This window comes from Hypanus sabinus, chromosome 17, assembly GCF_030144855.1.
Source record: "Hypanus sabinus isolate sHypSab1 chromosome 17, sHypSab1.hap1, whole genome shotgun sequence".
Classification (NCBI taxonomy): Eukaryota; Metazoa; Chordata; class Chondrichthyes; order Myliobatiformes; family Dasyatidae; genus Hypanus; species Hypanus sabinus.
Genome location: NC_082722.1, coordinates 51,557,570 through 51,577,767, shown reverse-complemented (window position 1 = coordinate 51,577,767; position 20,198 = coordinate 51,557,570). Strand labels below are relative to the sequence as shown.

The 20,198-nt window shown below is 43.1% G+C and overlaps 1 protein-coding gene across 1 annotated transcript in view; it reads right to left on the bottom strand.

The window, feature by feature from the left end:
* Window positions 1-16,350, bottom strand: part of slc22a31 (solute carrier family 22 member 31) — a 60,580-nt gene extending 44,230 nt beyond the window's left edge. The window contains exons 1-3 of the mRNA XM_059993044.1: window positions 15,791-16,350; window positions 12,106-12,209; window positions 7,775-7,929 (exon numbers count right to left, since the gene is read on the bottom strand). Coding sequence (XP_059849027.1) covers window positions 7,775-7,929; window positions 12,106-12,209; window positions 15,791-16,162 — 631 coding nt within the window. The 5' untranslated portion in view covers window positions 16,163-16,350. The remainder of the gene's footprint in view (window positions 1-7,774; window positions 7,930-12,105; window positions 12,210-15,790) is intronic.
* Between the last annotated feature and the right edge of the window lie 3,848 nt (window positions 16,351-20,198).

The window sequence follows — 20,198 nt, the reverse complement described above, 5'->3', positions numbered from 1 at the left end:
CAGATAGAGGGAAATGGGACAGAAGAGTAGGGCAGGAGCAGACACAAACCATGGGTTTACCAGGACATAATTATTTTTGGATCTTGGGTAAGAAATAGAAGAAATGCAACGCTGGGGCACTATCACATTAGATCTCATCCTGATATGATGAGATCGATGAATTTGTTAGTGGGCTCATGGCCTCGGGGTAGGTATGAGGTTCCTGAGAGCTGCCATCTAGACTTTGCAAGTGAGAGGTCAGACCACTGAATAGATAGAACTTAATAGCTATCATTGTTCTGTGTTTCATTTCAAAACAGGTTAGAAGACAACTAATATTCAAAACTGAAATGCAGGGGGGAGAAAAATCAAAGAGTTATTGAACTTGTAAGTTGATTAGTACAGATAGGAAAAACATCCAGTTTCACCAACACAGATTAGGCTGTCACTGAGAAATCTTCACTTTAAAGTATAGTACTGTGCAAAAGTGTTAGGCACCTTAGATTTTTAAAAAAATATGGTTACAGGTGGTATGGCCTCTCTAGAGTTCTGATCTCAACATCATTGAGGCTGTCTGGGATTACCTGGAAAGACAGAAGAAGCAAGTGATACAGTGAAAGTCTGCAGAACTGTGGCAACTTCTCCGAGATGCTTGGAACAACCTACCAGCTGACTTTCTTATAAAACTATATTACAGTGTATCTAAGAGAATTGATGCAGTTTTAAAGGCAAAGAGTGGTAACATCAAATTAATTTGATTTAGTGTTTTTTAAACTATTTTCTGCTCTTTATAGTATGTTTTTGATATTGAGAAGCTTTTCATTTCATTATTTTTGAAAGCATCTTTGCTTTACTGAATTTACATGCGCCCAAGGGTTTTGCACAGTACTGTATGAGTATTAAAATTCACTTTAATTTATAACTAAATTCAATATTTTACACAAAAAAAAACAGCCCAGGTGCTTCATAGGTACATTTGACAGGAAGCTATAGAAAAGAGCTACCAAGCTAGATGCTTGATCAAAGAGGCAAGGGCACAGTGAAGGAGATAAAGGGATGGAAGAGTACAGTAAGTTAGAGTTAGTGCATTAGCACTTGAATGCAACTAATGGTAACATGAAAGTACTAACGTCAGCAAAGTTTGACTTGTCATTGAACACTGTAACAAACTATTACAGATGTACTGTTGAAAGTATTCTGACTTGTTGCATCACAGTCTGGTATGACAGTTTGAATGTGCAGGAATGCAAAAAGCTGCAAAGAATAGTGGACTCCGCCCAATACATCAGAATCAGAGTCTGGTTTATTATCACTGGCATATGTCATGAGTTTTGTTAGCTTTGCGGCAGAAGTACAATGCAATCATTGATAACAGAGAGAAATCTGTGAATTACAGCAAGTATATATGTATATCAAATAGCTAAAGTAAATTAGTGCAAAAAAAGCATAAAAATGTAGTGGGGTAGTGTTCATGTTTCAGTGATCATTCAGAAATCAGATGGCAGAGGAAAAGAACTTGTTCCTGAATTCTCGATTGTGTATTTTTAGGCTTCTATATCCCTCCTTCCCAATCAGAAAAGGTGATGGTTGATAGTATCTACAGTAAGTCCTGCCTCAATAATACAACATTCATCCTGTGGTCCATGCCATCTTCTTACAACTACCGTCAGTTGTTGTTTTTCCATTTTTTGTAAAAATCACATAATTATCAATTTATGTTTTTCTTGTGAATGTTGCTTATATACTACGTGCCTGTGATACTGCTGCCTGTAGGTTTTTAATTGCACATGTTTATACATGTACTTACATATATGACAATACACTCAACTTGGATTTTGATAATTAATGGGCCAAAACTCACTGAGAATTTTTAACTGGCAGAGGCTACAGATATAGAGAAGTCCTGATTTGTGAACAAGAAGAGTATAGAGTGGACAGCCAGAAACCTTTTCCCCAGGGCAGAAATGGCTAGTATTTTATGGTGTTGGGAGGAAAGTGCAGTGGGGGGGTATGTCAGAAGTTGTTTTATTTTTGTTACACAGGGAGTGGTGGTGGAAGCAGATATATACAGGAGTGACATTTAAGAAACTCAGATGCGGACATGGATAATAGAAAAATTGAGGGCTATGTGGAAGGGTTAAGTTGACCTTGGAGTATTTAAAGGGTAGGTACAGCAATGTGGGCTGAAGGGCCTGTACTGTGCTACGTTCTATGAGAGAACAGAAAAACATTTTATCTACAAACATTACAACTGTACCAACAAGACAGGACAGCAAAAGCAGTAGGACTTAAAGATGTAACTTGACTCATAGTTAGATGCAACTGAAGGAAGGGCAAATATATATTTAAAATGCATTCCTTATACTTACATGGTACATTTGTTTGCTATATTGCTCTCCCTTATTTAAAGACCAATTTAATGATGGATTCCCTCATAGTTCCCTCAATCTGCACCTCCCATTTCTTAATCAGAGATTAAGGGAGCTAGGTGTTTACTCTCTGGAGAGAAGGATGAGGGGAGACATAATAGAGGTATACAAGATGTTAAGAGGAATAGATAGAGTGGACAGACAGCGCCTCTTCCCCAGGGCACCACTGTTCAATATAAGAGGACATGGCTTTAAGGTAAGGGGTGGAAAGGTCAAGGGGGATATTAGAGGAAGGTTGGTGGTTGGTGTGTGAAATGCACTGCCTGAGTCAGTGGCGGAGGCAGATACATTAGTGAAATTTAAGAGGCTACTAGACAAGTATATGGAGGAACTTAAGGTGGGGGTTATATGGGAGGTAGGGTTTAAGGGTCGGCACAACATTGTGGGCCAAAGGGCCTGTACTGTACTGTATTGTTCTATTTTCTACCTCCTACCCAAGATCAACACACCTGCCTGCGCAGGTAGACCCACTGTTTCTGCTTTTTCCTGCGCCACTGAACTTACATCTGCATACGTCAATTCAGTTTTATCCCCCCGGTTCAGTCCCTTCTCACCTACATCTGTGACACTTCACACGCTCTTGATCTTTTCAATGATTTCAGGTTCCTTGGCCCCAAGCACCTTATTTTCACTATTGATGTCCAGTCCCTGTACACCTCCATCCCCCACCAGGAAGGTGTCAAAGCTCTCCATTTCTTTTTGGACACCAAACCCACTGGTTCCCCTCCACCACCACTCTCATCTGTTTAGTGGAACTGGTCCTTACTCTCAATAATTTCTCATTCGACTCCTCCCACTTCCTTCAAACAAAAAGTGTAGCCATGGGCACCCACATAGGTCCCAACTATGCCTGCAGTTTTGTCAGCTACATGCAATAGTCTCTGTTCCAAGTCTACACTGGCATTGCTTCCCAACTCTTCCGAGCTACATTGGTGCTGCTTCCTACACCCATGCTAAGCTCATTAATTTCATCATATTTGCCTCCAACTTCCACCCTGCCTTCAAATGTACCCAGTTCGTTTCCCCGTCCCCCTTTCTAGATCTCTCTCTCTCTATCTCTGAAGACAGCTTATCCACTGATGTATTTTATAAACCCACCGACTCTCACAGCTACCTGGATAGATAGATAGATAAAAATATATATTTTTTTTTAATTGTGTGTGTGTGTGTGTGTGTGTACTGTACTATTCTATGTTCTATCAGGGGTTATTCCTCCAACCTAAGCATGGTCTCATCACCACAGTGCAGTACAGGTGCTTGGCGAAGCAGTCCCCCAGTCTACATAGCGTCTCACACTGGGAGCACCAGATACAGTAGATGACCCCAACAGACTCACAGGTGAAGTGTCACCTCACCTGGAAGGACTGTTTGGGGCCCAAAATGGTAGTGAGGGAGGAGGTGTAGGGGCAGGCGTAGCTCTTGTTTCACTTGCAAGGATAAGTGCCAGCACACTGTACCCACCCTCTTTCTTGTAAAAATGCCTTCCCCTTCTCTCGATTCCTCCACCTCTGTCACATCTGCTCTCAGGATGAGGCTTTTCATTCCAGAACTAAGGTTATGTCTTCCTTCTTCAAAGAAAGTGGCTTCCCTTCCTCCACTGTCAATGCTGCCCTCAACCACATCTCTTCCATTCTGTGCACGTCTGCCTTCATCCCATCCTCCAGCCACCCCACCAGGGATAGGGTTCCTCTTGTCCACACCTACCACCCCACTAGTCTCCACATACAGCACATAATTTTCCGTAACTTACGCCATGTCCAACAGGATTGTACGACCAAGCACATCTTACCCTCACCCCCCCTTTTTTGGGGGAATTGCTCCCTATGCTACTCCCTTGTTCATTCATCCCTCCCTACTGATCTCCCTCCTGGCACTTATCCTTGCAAGTGAAAAGCCCTAGCTTTACTCCAAAGAGTAAAGCCCTAGCTCCCTTAATCTCTGATCATAATCCATACTCTCTAAACCAGGCAGCATCCTGGTAAATCTCCTCTGTACCCTTTCCAATGCTTCCACATCCTTCCTATAGTGAGACGACCAGAACTGGACACAGTACTCCAAGTGTGGCCTAAACAGAGATTTATGGAGCTGCATCATTACCTCGCTACTCTTAAACTCTATCCCTCGACTTGTGAAAGCTAACATCCCATAAGCTTTCTTAACTACCCTATCTACCTGTGAGGCAACTTTCAGGGATCTGTGGACATGTACCCCCAGATCCCTCTGCTCCTCCACACTACCAAGTATCCTGACATTTACTTTGTACCCTGCCTTGGAGTTTGTCCTTCCAAACTGTACCACCTCACACTTCTCCGGGTTGAACTCCATCTGCCACTTCTCGGCCCACTTCTGCATCCTATCAATATCTCACACCACCAACCTTTGCCTCGTCTGCAAACTTGCCAACCCACCCTTCTACCCCAATTATATTCTGTCTGGGTAGCCTCCAACCTGATGGCATGAACACTGACTTCTTGAACTTCCAGTATTACCACCCCCCACCCAACCTGCGCCCCCTCACCTTCACCATTTCCCATCCCCTTTCCCCTCTCTCACATTATCTCCTTGCCCACCCATCACCTCCCTCTGGTGCTCCCCCCCATGGGCCTTCTATCTCTTTCACCAATCAACTTCCCACCTCTTTATTTCATCCCCCCCTTCAGGTTTCACCCCTCCTTTTAAATCTATTCCTCAGCATTTTTTCTCTAGTCCTGCTGAATGGCCTCAGCCTGAAACACCATCTGTACACTTTGCCATAGATGCTGCCTGGCCTGTTGAGTTCCTCGAACATTTTGTGTGTGTGTTGCTCAGCGTTCCAAGCTGGTTCTGCCTGAGAAGTATTGGAGGATTGAGTTGAAGTCACTTCATGATGATTCAGGTCATTTGGGGTTTGAAAAGACCTATGGATTGGCTAGAGATTAGCCCTGAATGAAGCCGGCAGTCCAAGAGTACTGCAAGTTGTGAATTTGATGTATACAGAGGAAGACACTGCCTACGAGGGCCACTGCGTTCTCCCATTTGAACAGTGTGGGACAACTTGATCTGGTGTGTATGGATTTTCTATCAATAGAGCCTGATGCCAGCTACATGACGAATGCCTTGATTATTATGGATCACTACACCAGGTATGCACAAGCCTTCCCTACAAAGGATCAAAGGGTGTCCACCATGACCAAAGTATTTAATTCAGTATGGTCTTCCCAGACAGATACATAGCGATCAGGGACGTAGATTTCAAGAGTAGGCTCATATACAAGTTACTGAGCAGGCTTGGAGCTGAGAAGTCGAGAACTTTGCCTTATTACCCTTAGGGTGATCCCCAGCTTGAGATGTTCAACCGGACATTGCGAGACAAGCTTGCAAACTTAGAGATCAGTAAGAATAAGTGGAGTCAACACATTGGACATTCGGTCCACTGTTACAACTGTTCACAAAATGAAGCTACTGGATACTCGCCGTATTATCTGAAGTTTGGGCATGAATTGAGGTTGCCTGTTGACCTCTATTTTGGGACTGGCAAGGAGGATTTACCACAGAACACTTATCTGAAATATGTGCCTGATATGAGGAGGGAACTGCAAAGGGCCTATGATCTAGCCAAGGTCTCAGCTACCAGGCAAAATCAAGGAAATAAGAGGAGAAATGATCAAAAGGTTAGGTTCTCCCAACTGACGCCTGGAGAGCAAGTCCTTATACAGAATTTGGGGCTACCTGGGAAGCATAAGTTGGCTGACCAGTGGGCAGATGTAGTGGGGAGTCAGATGTCAACTGTACCAGTTTTCCAGGTGACACCAAAAGATGGGAATGGACCAGTCAAGATTCTTCATTGGAACCACCTTCTACCTCTGGGGTAAGAAGTATGTGTTGACCCAGAGCCTGACCTGGACCCTACGCCTAGTAAGAGGACTCTGCGGCAACGTGGAAGAACCAAAGGACAAGCAGCAGAAAGGCCTGGACAGGACCTAACCACTGAATGTGATACGGACTCAAAGGATGAGGAAATGGGGGTGTGGTATATGCCACCCTTTACAAACTCCCCAGTAATTGACAGAGAGATTCTGAACTATCCCCATGCTGATGCAGGTGAAATGGGGGGGGGGGGGGGGGGGGGGTGGACTATCAGTGGGCAGGCAGGTTTGCAGTTAGACAATGACGGGAGACTGAACTCTAAAGTAACTGGGCTAGAAGCCAAGCTCAGCCAAGTGACGAAAGGGCCCGAGTTGCCAGGAGACACAAGTGATGGACAGGGAGGGGCCTCCTACGTAAACAAGAAAGAGCCCAGGGAGTGTCTGATGGGGTAAGGAGGTCTTAAAGACTCAGGACTCCCCCCCCAGAAAGATCGGCCTACGTCACACCAGGGGAACAGAGTGTGGCGCCCATCCCCTTGGTGAGATATGTAACTGCCATTTACACCTGGATCGGAGGTCCTGACATCACAAAATTACTTTGAAAATTTGTATTATTCATGAAAGGATGATAAATTATCTCAAAGTCATGAGGACATGACTATTTTTGGTTGGGTGGGGGGGGGGGGGAGGGAGAAGAGAGTGTAATACCCTGGTAAAGGTTTCACTGCTAACATTATAGGGCATTTCATGTAATGATCTTTCTGTAGAAGCAGTGTTTGGGTTATGGTTAGAGATAATGGATGCTTTGGAATATGAGCCATCCTATCAGGAGAGAAGGCTTGGTGGAGCAAGTTTTTTTTGTGCCTGACACCGGTGTGAGCTTTAGCTTTTGTTCAGCAAGAGATGAAAATAGAAGGCGCTGCAGAGAACCTGTCATAGGATTCGATCCAGTGGGGACCCGATTCGATGGAGCAAGGTGCGGAAGTCTATTGAGGATTGGTGAATATGACTTTTGGAAGAGTTGAGCTCCAACCTGTGCACATTTGACGGGACCGTTTTTTGTTTTTTTCTCTTTTCCTTACTAACCCTTTTGTTAAGTTAATATTCATAAATACGCTTCCTTTAATTATATGCAGTGTATGGTCTGTTATTTCCTGACAACGAGTTGTAACAGGGCAGCAAATCACATTGCGTTCACACAACCTGGGGCTTGGGTAGGAGAGACATTTCAATCTCACAGATTTGGTGGGACTGCAGCGTGTATTCCCTGAGCCGCACGCAGCCGAAGAACGTCAGGTCTTTTGGCGGTGAATTGGGAGACCTGCCATTAATGGGCTAACAAGCCATTTCCAGAGACGCCCAGGAAGTAAGGGGGTACAATTACAATAAAACTTATCCTTCCTATGTCTTTTAAATAAAGTAGTTACAAAAAAAATGAAATGCAAAACTTGTAGTAAGACAGGCATATTTATCTAAATACTGTTTTCCATGTGCCCATAGTCTAAGTTGACCTGTACTTACTTGCAACATATGCAGACAAGAAGATTCCAGCCAATGCAATCCCACTGAACATACGAAATACAAGAAACATGATGAAATCCACAGAGACTGAAACTCCAATGTGCTGAATAATTGTTACAACCACCGAAAGAATAAATGTACTTCGACGGCCCAACCTAGAAATTAAAATGTAAGTTAATTTACATACAGGATTACAATGCAATTATTTATGTGGAGAAAAATGTGGTTTGGAAATTGTTAAAAGTATTAATACTTTAGCATAGGCATGGACAAGGATAGGACCAGATGGTAGGGTAGAATATATAAATGGGGAGGGGGGGTGCCAATTATTTCGGTATTAGGCAGGAACTTGGGAGCAGATGTTCTCAGGGAAATGCACAGCAGAAATGTGAAGTTTAGGGAGCCCTTGCATGGGGATCTGGACAGGTTTGTCTCAATGAAATGGAAAGGATGGTGAAGGAGCCATAAGTTAGTCAAGAGAAAGAAGGAAGCATACTTAAGGTATAGGAAACAAATATCAGATAGGGCTTGCAAGTTATAGGGTAGCCAAGAATGAGCTTAGGAGAGTTAGAAATGGACACGAGAGGACTTTAGTAAGATTAAAGAAAACCCCAAGGCATTCAACACATTCATGAAGAACAGGAGGATAACAAGAGTGTTAGGATTGCTCAGGGATAAAGGGGGAAACTTGGCTGAAATCAAAGGTATGGAAGGTCCTTTGCTCCAGTGCTAACCAGTGAGAGGGTCTTTGACCAAATGTGAGGTCAGTGTAGAACAGGCTAATATGTTAGAGCATGTTGAAGTTAAGAAAGAGGCAGGGTTGGAACTTATGAAAAACATGAGGATGTACGACTCTTGGGATAGGATGAGATATACCTCAGGGTTATGACAGGAAGCGAGGGAAGAGATTGCTGGGGCGTTGACAATGGTCTTTGTATCCTCACAGAGATTAAGTAATAGTCCTGTGGCCATATGATTAGAGGATGGCAACATTTGTACCTTTGTTCAAGAAAGGCAATGGGGAGAGTCTTAGGAATTTTAGACCAGTGAGTTTTATGTCAGTGGTGGCCAAATTATTGGAGAGGTTTCCTAGAGACAGGATTTATGAACATTTGAAGAAGCATAGGCTGACTGGGAATAGTTAGCATGGTTTTGTGAACAGCAGCTCATGCTTCCACAAGCCTGATGGAATTCTTCAAGGAGATGTCATAACGAATTGATAATGGTGGTGGTGTACATGGATTTTAGTACGCCATTTGATAAGATTCCCCATGGATGGCTTATCCAGAAGATTATGTTGCATGGCAAAATTTAGGAGCATGTGTTCAGAATTGGCTAACCCCCAGAACTCAGAGGGCAGCAGTAGATAGAGTGTAATCTGTCTGGAGGTCAATGATTAATAGTGTTTCGCAACATTACCAACCCCTGCTCCTTGTGATTTTTATAAATGACTTGGATGAGTATATGGAAGGCCGGATTACTAAGTTTGCAGATGATATGATGGTTGGTCAATATGACGGTTGTAGTGGATTATAATGGGACATAAAGTACAGAACTGGGCTGAGAAGTGGCAGATAGAGTTCAATCTGGGAAAGTATGAAATGATACAATTTCGAAGGTCAAATTAAAGACAGAGTACAAGGTTAATGGCAGGTTTCTTAGCAGTGTGGAGAAACAGGGATCTTTGGGTCAAATTCAATAGATGCCTCAAAGTTGCCACACAAATTGATGGGGTGATTAAGTTGTATGGTGTATGGCCTTGATTAGTCAAAGGTTTGAGTTCAAAAGTCCCAAGGTAATATTGCAGCTCTATAAAACTTTGGTTAGATCATACTTGGAATATTATGTTCAGTTGCCTCATTACAGGAAGGATGTAGAAGTTTTAGAGGATACAGAGATTTACCAAGATGCTACCTGGATTAGAGAATGTCTTATGTGGAAAGGTTGAGAGAGCTAGGGCTTTTCTTTTAGGAGTGAAGGAAGATGAGGTGACTTGATAGAGATGTATAGGAGGCATAAATAAGTGGACATTCAGTACCATTTTTCCTTGTGCAGCACCCGAGGACATCCTTTTAAGGTGAGCGAGAGAAAGCTTGGGACAGAAGTCAGAGGCAAGATTTAAAATAAAATAAATACAAAGAAATTAAAGACTGGAACACACTGCTTGGGGTGGTGTTCAGGTGATACATTAGGGACAATTAAGAGACTCTTAGATTAGCATATGGATGAAAGAAAAGTCGATTATGGGCTATGTATGAGAGAAGGGTTAAGCTGATCATGGAGTAGTTCTATATAGTTTGGCAAAGCATTGTGGGCCATAGAGCTGTACTGTGCCATTCTCTTCTATGTTCTAAGTTTACTTATTTTCTCTCAGCTAATCAGAACATCCATTATCCCACCTTAATTCAGATGATCACTTGTTTTTACTTCTATCCCAAGATAAATTTTGAGCTTAGTTTCCATCCAAAATACTTAGGAGAAAATTGCCCATGGAGCTACTTAACTTGGAAACTCAAGCCATAGAAGCATAATTAGGCCAATGGCCCATCAAGTCTGTGCTGCCAATTGATCATGGCTGATTTATTTTCCCTCTCCCATTCTCCTGCCTTCTACCCATGACCTTGCACTAATCAAGAACCTATAACTCATGCTTTAAATATACCCAGTGACTTGATTGTCATAGCTGTTTGTGGAATTGGATTCCACAGATTCACCACCTTCCAGCAAAAGAAACTGCTCCACATTTTTGTTTGAAAGGGACACCTTTTTATTCTGAGGCAGTCCTCTCCCACTATTGGAAACATCATCTCCGTCTCTTTTTAGGCCGTTCAATATTCAGTAGGTTGCAACTAGTTTACCCCCTCCCCCCCCCAAATTCTCCTGTACTCCAGTTGACAGACTCAAAGCTATCAAATGGTCATGTTAACCCTTTCATTCCCAGAATAATTCTGTAAACCTCTTTTAAACCCTCTCTGATGGCAACACATCTTTTCTTTGATATGGGGCCAAAAACTGCTCACAAAACTCCAAATGTAGCTTGACCAATGGCTTATCAAGTCTCAACATTACATTCTTGCTTTTATATTATAGTCCTCTCCAAGTGGATGCTAACATTCTACTTGTCTTCCTTACCACTGACTCAACTCTCAACTTGTAAGTTTACCTTCAGGGAATCCTGCACTAAGACTCCCAATTCTCTTTACACTTCCGATTACTAAATTTGCTCCCCATTTAGAAATTAGTCTATGCCTTCATTTCTTTTATCTTCTTCCTTTTTGGGCCCCTTATTTTAGAAAGGATGTGCTGAAACTGGAGAGGGTTCAAAGGAGGTTCACAAAAATGATTTCAGGATTGAATGGCTTGTCATATGAAGAGCGTCTGTTGGCTCTGGGCTTGTATTCACTGGAATTCAGAAGAATGAGGGACGATCTCATTGAAACCTATTGAATGGTGAAAAGTCTTGATAGAGTGGATGTGGAGACATTGTTTCTATGGTGGGAGAACCCAAGACCAGAGTTCACAGGCTCAAAATAGAGAGGTGTCTTTCTAGAACAGAGATGAGCAGGAATTTCTTTAGCCAGAGAGTGGTGAACCTGTGGAATTTGTTACCACAGGCAGCTGTGGAGACCAAGTTTTTAATGTATACTTAAGGCAGAGGTTGAGAGATTCTTGAATGGTCAGGGCATGAAGGGCTACAGGGAGAAGGCAGAGATTAGGGCTCAGAGGAAAAATGGATCATGATGAAATGGTCGAGCACTTGATGGGCCAAGTGGCCTAGTTCAGTTCCTACATCTTATGGTTTTATGGTCAAAGTGCATGACATACACTTCCCTACACTATATTCCATCTGGCACTTCTGTGCCCATTATCCCAACATGTCCAAACCCTTCAGCAGACTCCTTGCTTCCTCAATGCTACCTACCTCTCCACCTATCTTGAAGGATGAATTTCCAAGAGTTCTGGCAACGGGTTATTTGAGTGTTGGAGTGATGCAGCGACAGTAAATCCATATTCTGAAAGTACCGCAATTACTGCTTTTGGCAAACAGACAAGTATGTGTAATAGGGTGTAAATATTTTTGTTTACCTTTTGAAATTTCAATGATTGTAGCTGCTAGATTTTTTTAGTACTAATCAATTCTATATTTGGAAGAATAATGCAAGCTCTCCCATCCACATAATTCTCGTTATGCCAGGAATAGAAAAAAACTGTTACAAGTAATACAATAAAAACATTTTTGAAATTTACAATAATAGCTACTTTAATGATTATTAAACACCAAAAACCAATTATTCAAAACTGGAGAGGCCACAATTGGAAAGAAACCTTACCTATCTGCAACAGCTCCAAGGGTCAAGAATCCAACAATCCAGCCAATGGAATAGCCTACTTGCTCCAAAGGAACCTTCCAGTAGTTTTTGCAAACCAAATTCCACTTAAAAATAAATAAAAATAAAATCCATTTTGTCTTAAGAATTCCCAGCATATATTTTGTCAACTTCTCTCTTCTACAGAAAAATTCAAACAATAATCCTCATTGCTAAACATAACCCCATCTGCCTGTGTACAATGTCCAATGATTAGGTTCTTATCTTTGTCATCTTTACAGCACGGTAACAGGATCTTCTGGCCCATTGAGTCTGCGGTGCCCAATTACAGCCATGTGGTCAATTAATCTACCAAACTGTACACTTTTGGAACAAGGGAGGAAACTAGAGCAGCCAGCTGAAACCACACGGTCACAGGGAGAATATACAGACTCCTTATAGGCAACAGTGGAATTGAACCTAGGTCACTGGTGCTGAAATAGCATTCAGCTAACCACTAAACTGTGCTGCCCCACCTCAGTGATGAAAGACTATAAATCAGTGAACATAATGCAGACCCGCATCTTTAGAAAAAGTGCTATTCTCTTCTTTTCGCTAACTCATGGGATTGAACATGACCTGTTTCCATTTCAGTTCAGAGGTAGCTGAGGAGAACAATGAGGGATCAAAAGATTTTGCCACAACTGGAATCTAAGTCATTCTTGGACTGGCCAAGTATGAAAGAAGTTGACATGTACTTATTAATATTTTTAAATGTGGTTTGTCCATGCTCTTGTGGAGATGTGAAGTTCTCAGCATCATCCCAAATGTTTCTCTTTTTTGTCATCAGCCATGGATTTCTATAAGTTGATGGTACATTTACAATCTCACACCCCAATATGATCACCAGCAAGTTAAACACTTTCTTCAGTACCCTAACCACCTCCATTGCCATTTCCTCAACACAGATCACAGCATCAGTGGTGCAGACCAAGAAGGTATGGTTAAAGGAGGCAGAGGAGAACTACAGGATTGCTTTGAATCAGTGGACTGGTCAATATTTAGGGATTAATTTTTGAGTTTGAATGAACACTCCATAGTTGTTACTGACTACATCAAGACCTGTGTGGATGAGTGTGTGCCTTCAAGAACATACCAGACATACCCAAACCCAGCTATCAGCACAATAAACATGTAGTTTATCAGCTTTAGCAGCTTTGAAACACTAGCTTTTCTTTGAACATCATATTTCAATAGTATATAATGGCTTCTTACCAGCACAGAACTGAACTATCTAGGAAGTTAACTTTTGAACACCTGGTACAATAACTGAAAAAGAATGGACTGTGTTGTGGTTTGGAAATGAGTCACGTAAAATGTGCTCCTGGATATGCAAAGTAGAAATAGTGCTATCATTGTTCTTTCAACAGGCAGGTGAAACCGGTTTAGTAAAATTCTGATGGCATAAAAGGTGTGTAGTCTACAGTGGACTAATAAAATCAACTTGCTTGTTTCAATAAATTACAAAATCTATATGAAAGTGTTAATAATGCCATTATCCACAAGAATTTTACATTAAAGAATGACCAGAAATTACATTTTCATTAATATGCTAATTACCAATATTCCTTATGCAAAGACTGTTCTAAAAAAGTGCATTAACGTTTCAGCATGTTAAACACTATAACAAGTTAGTTGCAAAAAAGATTTTGCATAAGTGAATTCTGAATTTGTCTTATTGACAAGTTGAACAGCAATGTTTTATTAAAGATCTTGTGGTTAGGAAACTGCTGAAATGACCACAAACACATTAATCTGACAACTAGATATAGTGATTCTGAACCAATGCTTTCAGCTACAGATTGTGCGTGGAATGGGTTGCTGGCGACTGTGGTGGAGGCAATAGGATCTTTTAGAGACTCCTGGATAGGTACATGGAGCTTAGAAAAATAGAGGGCTACAGGTAACCAGAGGTAATTTCTAAAGTAAGTACATGTTTGGCACAGCATTGTGGACTGAAGGGCCTGGATTGTGCTTTAGGTTTTCTATGTTTCTACAGATCAGCATTTCCTTCCAAACAATTTTGTATTTGACTTTGCTAGAATTGGATCTTAAGAGAATTGAAATTTCAGAGGGAAGTAGTGTAAATGAGTGAAGAGAAACTCTTACAAATCCAAAAGCATAGTTTTAGTTCCCAATGAAAAGATGGAGAAAGTGACAAGCAGCAGTTGGTTTTCCAGCTGAACAGATTATCTATACCTTTGATACATCATTTCTTTAAAGTGCTGTGTAAATAAATAAGGTGAAGAGCTGTTGTAACTCCTGGGGTTTATTTTAAATAGACTGTCAATACCATTCAGTGGTTAGCTATTTTGCGTATTAGTTAACCTGCAAATATAAACAAGGATCTCCATATCCTGCTTCAGAAGTTATATGAAAATAAGGCAAGAACTGTGCGACTTGTTTAAAATTTGCATGCCCCAAAGCGCATAAAACACCTTCGTTTAAAAAAAGTACAATATTATTTATCGTACCAGACATCGCACCATCCAAACCACGGTCTTCTTACGGACCGACATGATGTAAAGGTATTGACGCACAAAGTTACAGATAATTATAAGAGATGGGCATATACAAATTAACCTGAATCAAAGATATCAGATATTAAACATCGAATTTATCGTCTTCCTGAGTGACCACAAAACGACAATTAACCGCAACGTTGGTGTCCAAGATGCAATTGATCATGTGACCCAACGCCAAACTCAAATATGGAAATTAATTAAATATCAGATGCAGAAAACACGAGTAACAAGCCTGAGCACGTTTCATGGCTGTATATTAAAGCAATTGTGCAATCAATCAGCTAAACTCAATTTTTAAAATTGCAACAGGGCCAGAGACGTTTACCAAGAATTGCTTGGCTGATGTATATATGCAGCAAATAAACTAGGCGACATACTGCGAAACTTAACGGACAAGACAAACTTTGGATCGTTTTATTTTCATCAGCCCATCTGGGGTAAATGTAAATAAAATGTAACAGTTGGGGCTGGTGGCAATAGGATGATAAAAGTAGTGAAGGGAGCGGCGCGGAGTCCCCCGCGCACACAGCACGCGGCCGCTCACCTGAGTGACGACGTTGGTCTGCAGGCCGGCCGGCGGCCCGAAGCGCCAGCCCCGGGTGCACGGGACGCTGCCGTTAGCAACCGGCCGGCCCGCGCACACAGCACGCGGCCGCTCACCTGAGTGACGACGTTGGTCTGCAGGCCGGCCGGCGGCCCGAAGCGCCAGCCCCGGGTGCACGGGACGCTGCCGTTAGCAACCGGCCGGCCCGCGCACACAGCACGCGGCCGCTCACCTGAGTGACGACGTTGGTCTGCAGGCCGGCCGGCGGCCCGAAGCGCCAGCCCCGGGTGCACGGGACGCTGCCGTTAGCAACCGGCCGGCCCGCGCACACAGCACGCGGACGCTCACCTGAGTGACGACGTTGGTCTGCAGGCCGGCCGGCGGCCCGAAGCGCCAGCCCCGGGTGCACGGGACGCTGCCGTTAGCAACCGGCCGGCCCGCGCACACAGCACGCGGACGCTCACCTGAGTGACGACGTTGGTCTGCAGGCCGGCCGGCGGCCCGAAGCGCCAGCCCCGGGTGCACGGGACGCTGCCGTTAGCAACCGGCCGGCCCGCGCACACAGCACGCGGACGCTCACCTGAGTGACGACGTTGGTCTGCAGGCCGGCCGGCGGCCCGAAGCGCCAGCCCCGGGTGCACGGGACGCTGCCGTTAGCAACCGGCCGGCCCGCGCCCGTCGCTGGGTATCGGAGGAGCTGGCAGCGGCTCCAGGCGCCGCCCGTCCGCCGCGGCAGGCTGTAGTTGAGGAGCTGCGCCCCCGACGAGTTTCTCAGGCTTTCGGGGAGCAGCTGCGGGTCGGGCTGGCAATGGTGAGCCGGCGTGAACGTGAAGAACACGCTGCTGCAGAGGCTCAAAGCCACCAGCAGGTTGGGGAAGCAGGCGAAAGCCGCCAGCAGTTTGTGGCAGCGGCCGAAGCCTCCGACGTGAGGTATGATTCTGTCGAACTCCATGCCTTCCGCAAATTATTCCTTTTCTCACGAGTTTCTGTGCAAACGGTGATTTATGTGCGAAGCCGATGAGTCATTGCCGATGACGAATCGCTTACCTTTAAAGTGAGGCGGGTGGAAACGTAGTTTGTTTAGATTTACTTTACAAAAGGTTGATGATACTGGCGTCTAGTCCGTTACCTCGCGTTCTTACTGGGAAAATAAATCAAAATCAGTTCAAAGAAATGGAATCTCTTCAGTGTCCTTAATTCACAAAACTAGTTAAAATGCTAGAGCAACGTTCTCTTAATGGACAACACCTAATTTTACCTGGCTGAACCCAATTAATACACAGTAAAATCAGCACTACTGAAGATTTACTATTGCATTCATACTTAAGACTAGGTAGAGCTCGTAAAGCAGAGCCAAGCAAAAAGGTCGTAGCAAGAATTTTATAAAAAGTGGAGAGGAGAGATGCGAGGCAGCCGGACAGACTCTGTGGAGTGAGGTACAATCGCCGGAAACAGCTACAGTTCACACAAAAGCACAAGCATTGGGGGTCAGAAAGAGAAATACCCAACGACGCTGACACCAAGGAAAAGTAAACAAGAATGAATGTCAATCAAAAAATCAAGGCAGATCCTCAGAAAATGCTGGAGGAACTCAGCAGGCCAGGCAGCGTCTATGGAAAGAAGTCCTAAAGAAGGGTCTCGGCCCGAAACGTCGTCTGATTGCTCTTTAACACAGATGTTGCCTAGCCTGCTGAGTTCCTCCAGCGTCTTGTGTGTGTTGGTTTGGATCTCTAGTATCTTAAAACTTTCTCGTGTTTGTCAGATCCTCTACCGACTCCATTTTCTTGTTCTTACTTCTGATCCCATCAATAACTTGACATCGTTCCATTATTTTGAATGCAATGGTTGCGACTCGATGGGCCGAGCATATATTTAAGACAAGGTCGGATAGATTTTTGCAGAGTAGGGGAATTAAGGGTTATGGGGGGAAACGAGATGGGGATGAGTCCATGGCCTGCTCTATGTAGAGAATACTTAAAACTTTCTTTTCTTCTTACTCCTTAAAGAGTTGATTGTGGACTTCAGAAAGGTTAAGACAAGAGAGCACAAACCAATCCTCATAGAGGGATCAGAAGTAGAGAGAGTGAGCAATTTCGAGTTCCTGGGTATCAATAGCTTGGAGGACTTTATAGCTGTATTGATATGTTGGCACCAGGTTAAGGATGCAAGACAGCGGCGAAATTACAATTCGGCAGGGGTTTGAGGATATTTGGTTTGAACCTAAAACACTCGCAAATTTCTACAGCTGTACGGTAGAGAGCATTCTGACTGGCTCCATCACCCCGGGAATGATCACACTGCACAGGACTTGAGCTGCAGAGTTGTAACATTAGTCAGCTCCGTCATGCGTGGTGGTGTCCAAGATATCTTCAAGGAGCAGTGCCTCAAAAAGATTGACAAATTTCACGACATATGCCGGTGATGATCATTTTGTTTTCAGCCGGGGAAATGTCCTCTTTATATCCGTCCTGGGAAGGTTTTAACAAGGTCAGCTGTGGTTTCTCTGAACTCTAAATAATACAAATCTGACCTAATTATCTGTAGGAGCGGCTGATCGAAGGCGAAAGCACATTAATTAGTTGATCCCGTTTTCCTGCACCTCCAGAAAGGGAAGGCGGCGGGGTACCAGTGTAGCTGTAGGATGGTTTAAATCAGAAATGCCAAAAAAAACCCAGAATCAGCCAGTAGGACAGCAGTAGCCGTAGGAAGAATTTGTTAATGTTACGTGAGAAGTACTATAAACCATAGGACTGAATGAAATGAATGGCCTTTTCGAAATGCTGAAATGGGAAGTGAGGATGTGTCCGCTAGTGGACTCTGCGAAGGATCACCTGCTGACTGTGATGTATGGTAGTAGATACAGGAAATAGGTTGGATGCAGTCAGGGGTTATCAACTTAGTAGACATGAAGTTACTGTTCAGAAACATAAAACAGTATAGACCCTTCGGCCCATGACATTCTGCTGACTTTTTAACCTTTTCCAAGGTCAATCTATTCCTTTCCATCATCAATATCCCCAGCAGCAGCACATTACATGTATCCACTACTGTGTAAAAATCTACCTCTGGCATTCATCCTCTGCTTTCCTCCAATTATCTTAAAATTATACCCACTCATATCAACCATTTTTGCCCTGAAAAAAAAATCTCCAGCTGTAGACTCAATTTATGCCTCTTACCTTAAACACCTCAATCAAGTTATCTGTCATTTTCCTTTGCTCCAAAGAATAAAGCCCTGGTTTACTCAACCCTTCTTCATATGACAGAATCTTTAATCCAGACAGGATGCTGATAAATCTCCTCTGCACCCTCTCTATAATGAAGAAACCAGAACTAAACACACAATATTCCAAGTATAGTCTAACCAGTGTTTTTATAGAGATGCAACATTACCTCGCAGTTTTTGAACCCAGTCCCCTTACTAATGAAGGCCAACATACCATATACCTTCTAAACCACCCTATCAACTAGTGTAACAACTTTGAGGGATCTATAGAAGTTCCACTCTGTTCCACAGTACTAAGAATCCTACCATTAATCCTGTACTATGCCTTCAAGTTCAGTCTTCCAAAGTATATCGCTTCACACTTTTCCACATTGAACTCCATCTACCAGTTCTCAGTCCAGGTCTACATCCTATCAATGTCTCATTATAACCTATGCCGATCTTCTGCACCATCCACAATACCAGCAAACTTTGTGTCAGCTGCAAACTGACTAAGCTACCTTTCAACTTCCAAGTAATTTATTTTAAAAAATCACAAAGAGCAAGGATCCCAGAACAGATCCCCATGGAAAACTACTGGTCACCAATCTCCAGGCAGAATACATTCCATCTGCTACCATCTTATACCTTCAGTGGGTAAGCAAATTCCAAATCTAAGCAGCCAAATTTCTGAAGCCTCCTGACTTTCCAAATGTGCCTACTATCTGGAACCTTATACCACATCTATTGTTCTACCTTCATCAATTTGTCTGATTACTTCTTCAAATTCAATGAGGCTCGTGAGGCATAACCTGCCCTTCATAATGTCATGCTGTTTACGTTTAGACTGCTTGCCCAAATGCTCATAAATCCTGTCTCTAAGAACCCTAACCGTTTGCCCACCACTGACCTACGACTCGGTGGTTTGCAATCCCCAGATTATCCCTATTGTCTTTTTTGAATGGGGGGGGGGGAAACATTTGCCACCTTCCAATCTTCTGGTAATACTCCTGTGGCCAGTAAGGACACAAATATCATTGTCAAAAGCACAATCCCTTCCCTCACTTCCCATAGGAATCTGGTGTACATCCCATCCAGTCAAGACTCACCTATCCTAATGTTTTTCTAAAGTTCCAGCACATCCATCAACATCCCTCTCATTTTCTGAAGCAGTGTTCAATAAGGACTACCCCTAAGAAAATAAGAAAGATATACCAGCAACATTTTTCTGTGAAGTCTCATCATCATGGCCAGGTGAAACAATGGAGTCCTTACTGAGGGTAGGATTGGAAGATGTATAGTTGAGGTAGCTATGGAAGCAAGGTGGTTGATAGTGGATGTTTATTGCTAATTTATCCCTGAAATGGATTCAGAGAAATCTAGAAATGGAAAGCAGATGGAAATTGACAGCAAAAGTAATGACATTTCCATTTCACAATGGAAGAAGCCATACTAATGCAGCTGATGGACTGGGAAGTATTTGAAATGCTTTTCATCCTGATAAGATTCAAGTCCTATTAGCTCTACTGCTTTTTTGGAACAATGCAAGAAATCAGAGAAGGAGAGGAATGTAAATTAAAGTAACAGACAGTTGGGAATTCAGTGACCCTTGACTGAACAGAAGTATCTGCAAAGTAGTTGCCCAATCCACATTTTGTTTCTCCAGTGCAGAGTTCATACCATGGTCACTGAATGCAGTGCATTAAATGAGAAAAGGTGTAAGTGAATCACTGCTTCATCTGAAAGGATTATTTCCAATATAGGATGACTGGCAGACAGTAAT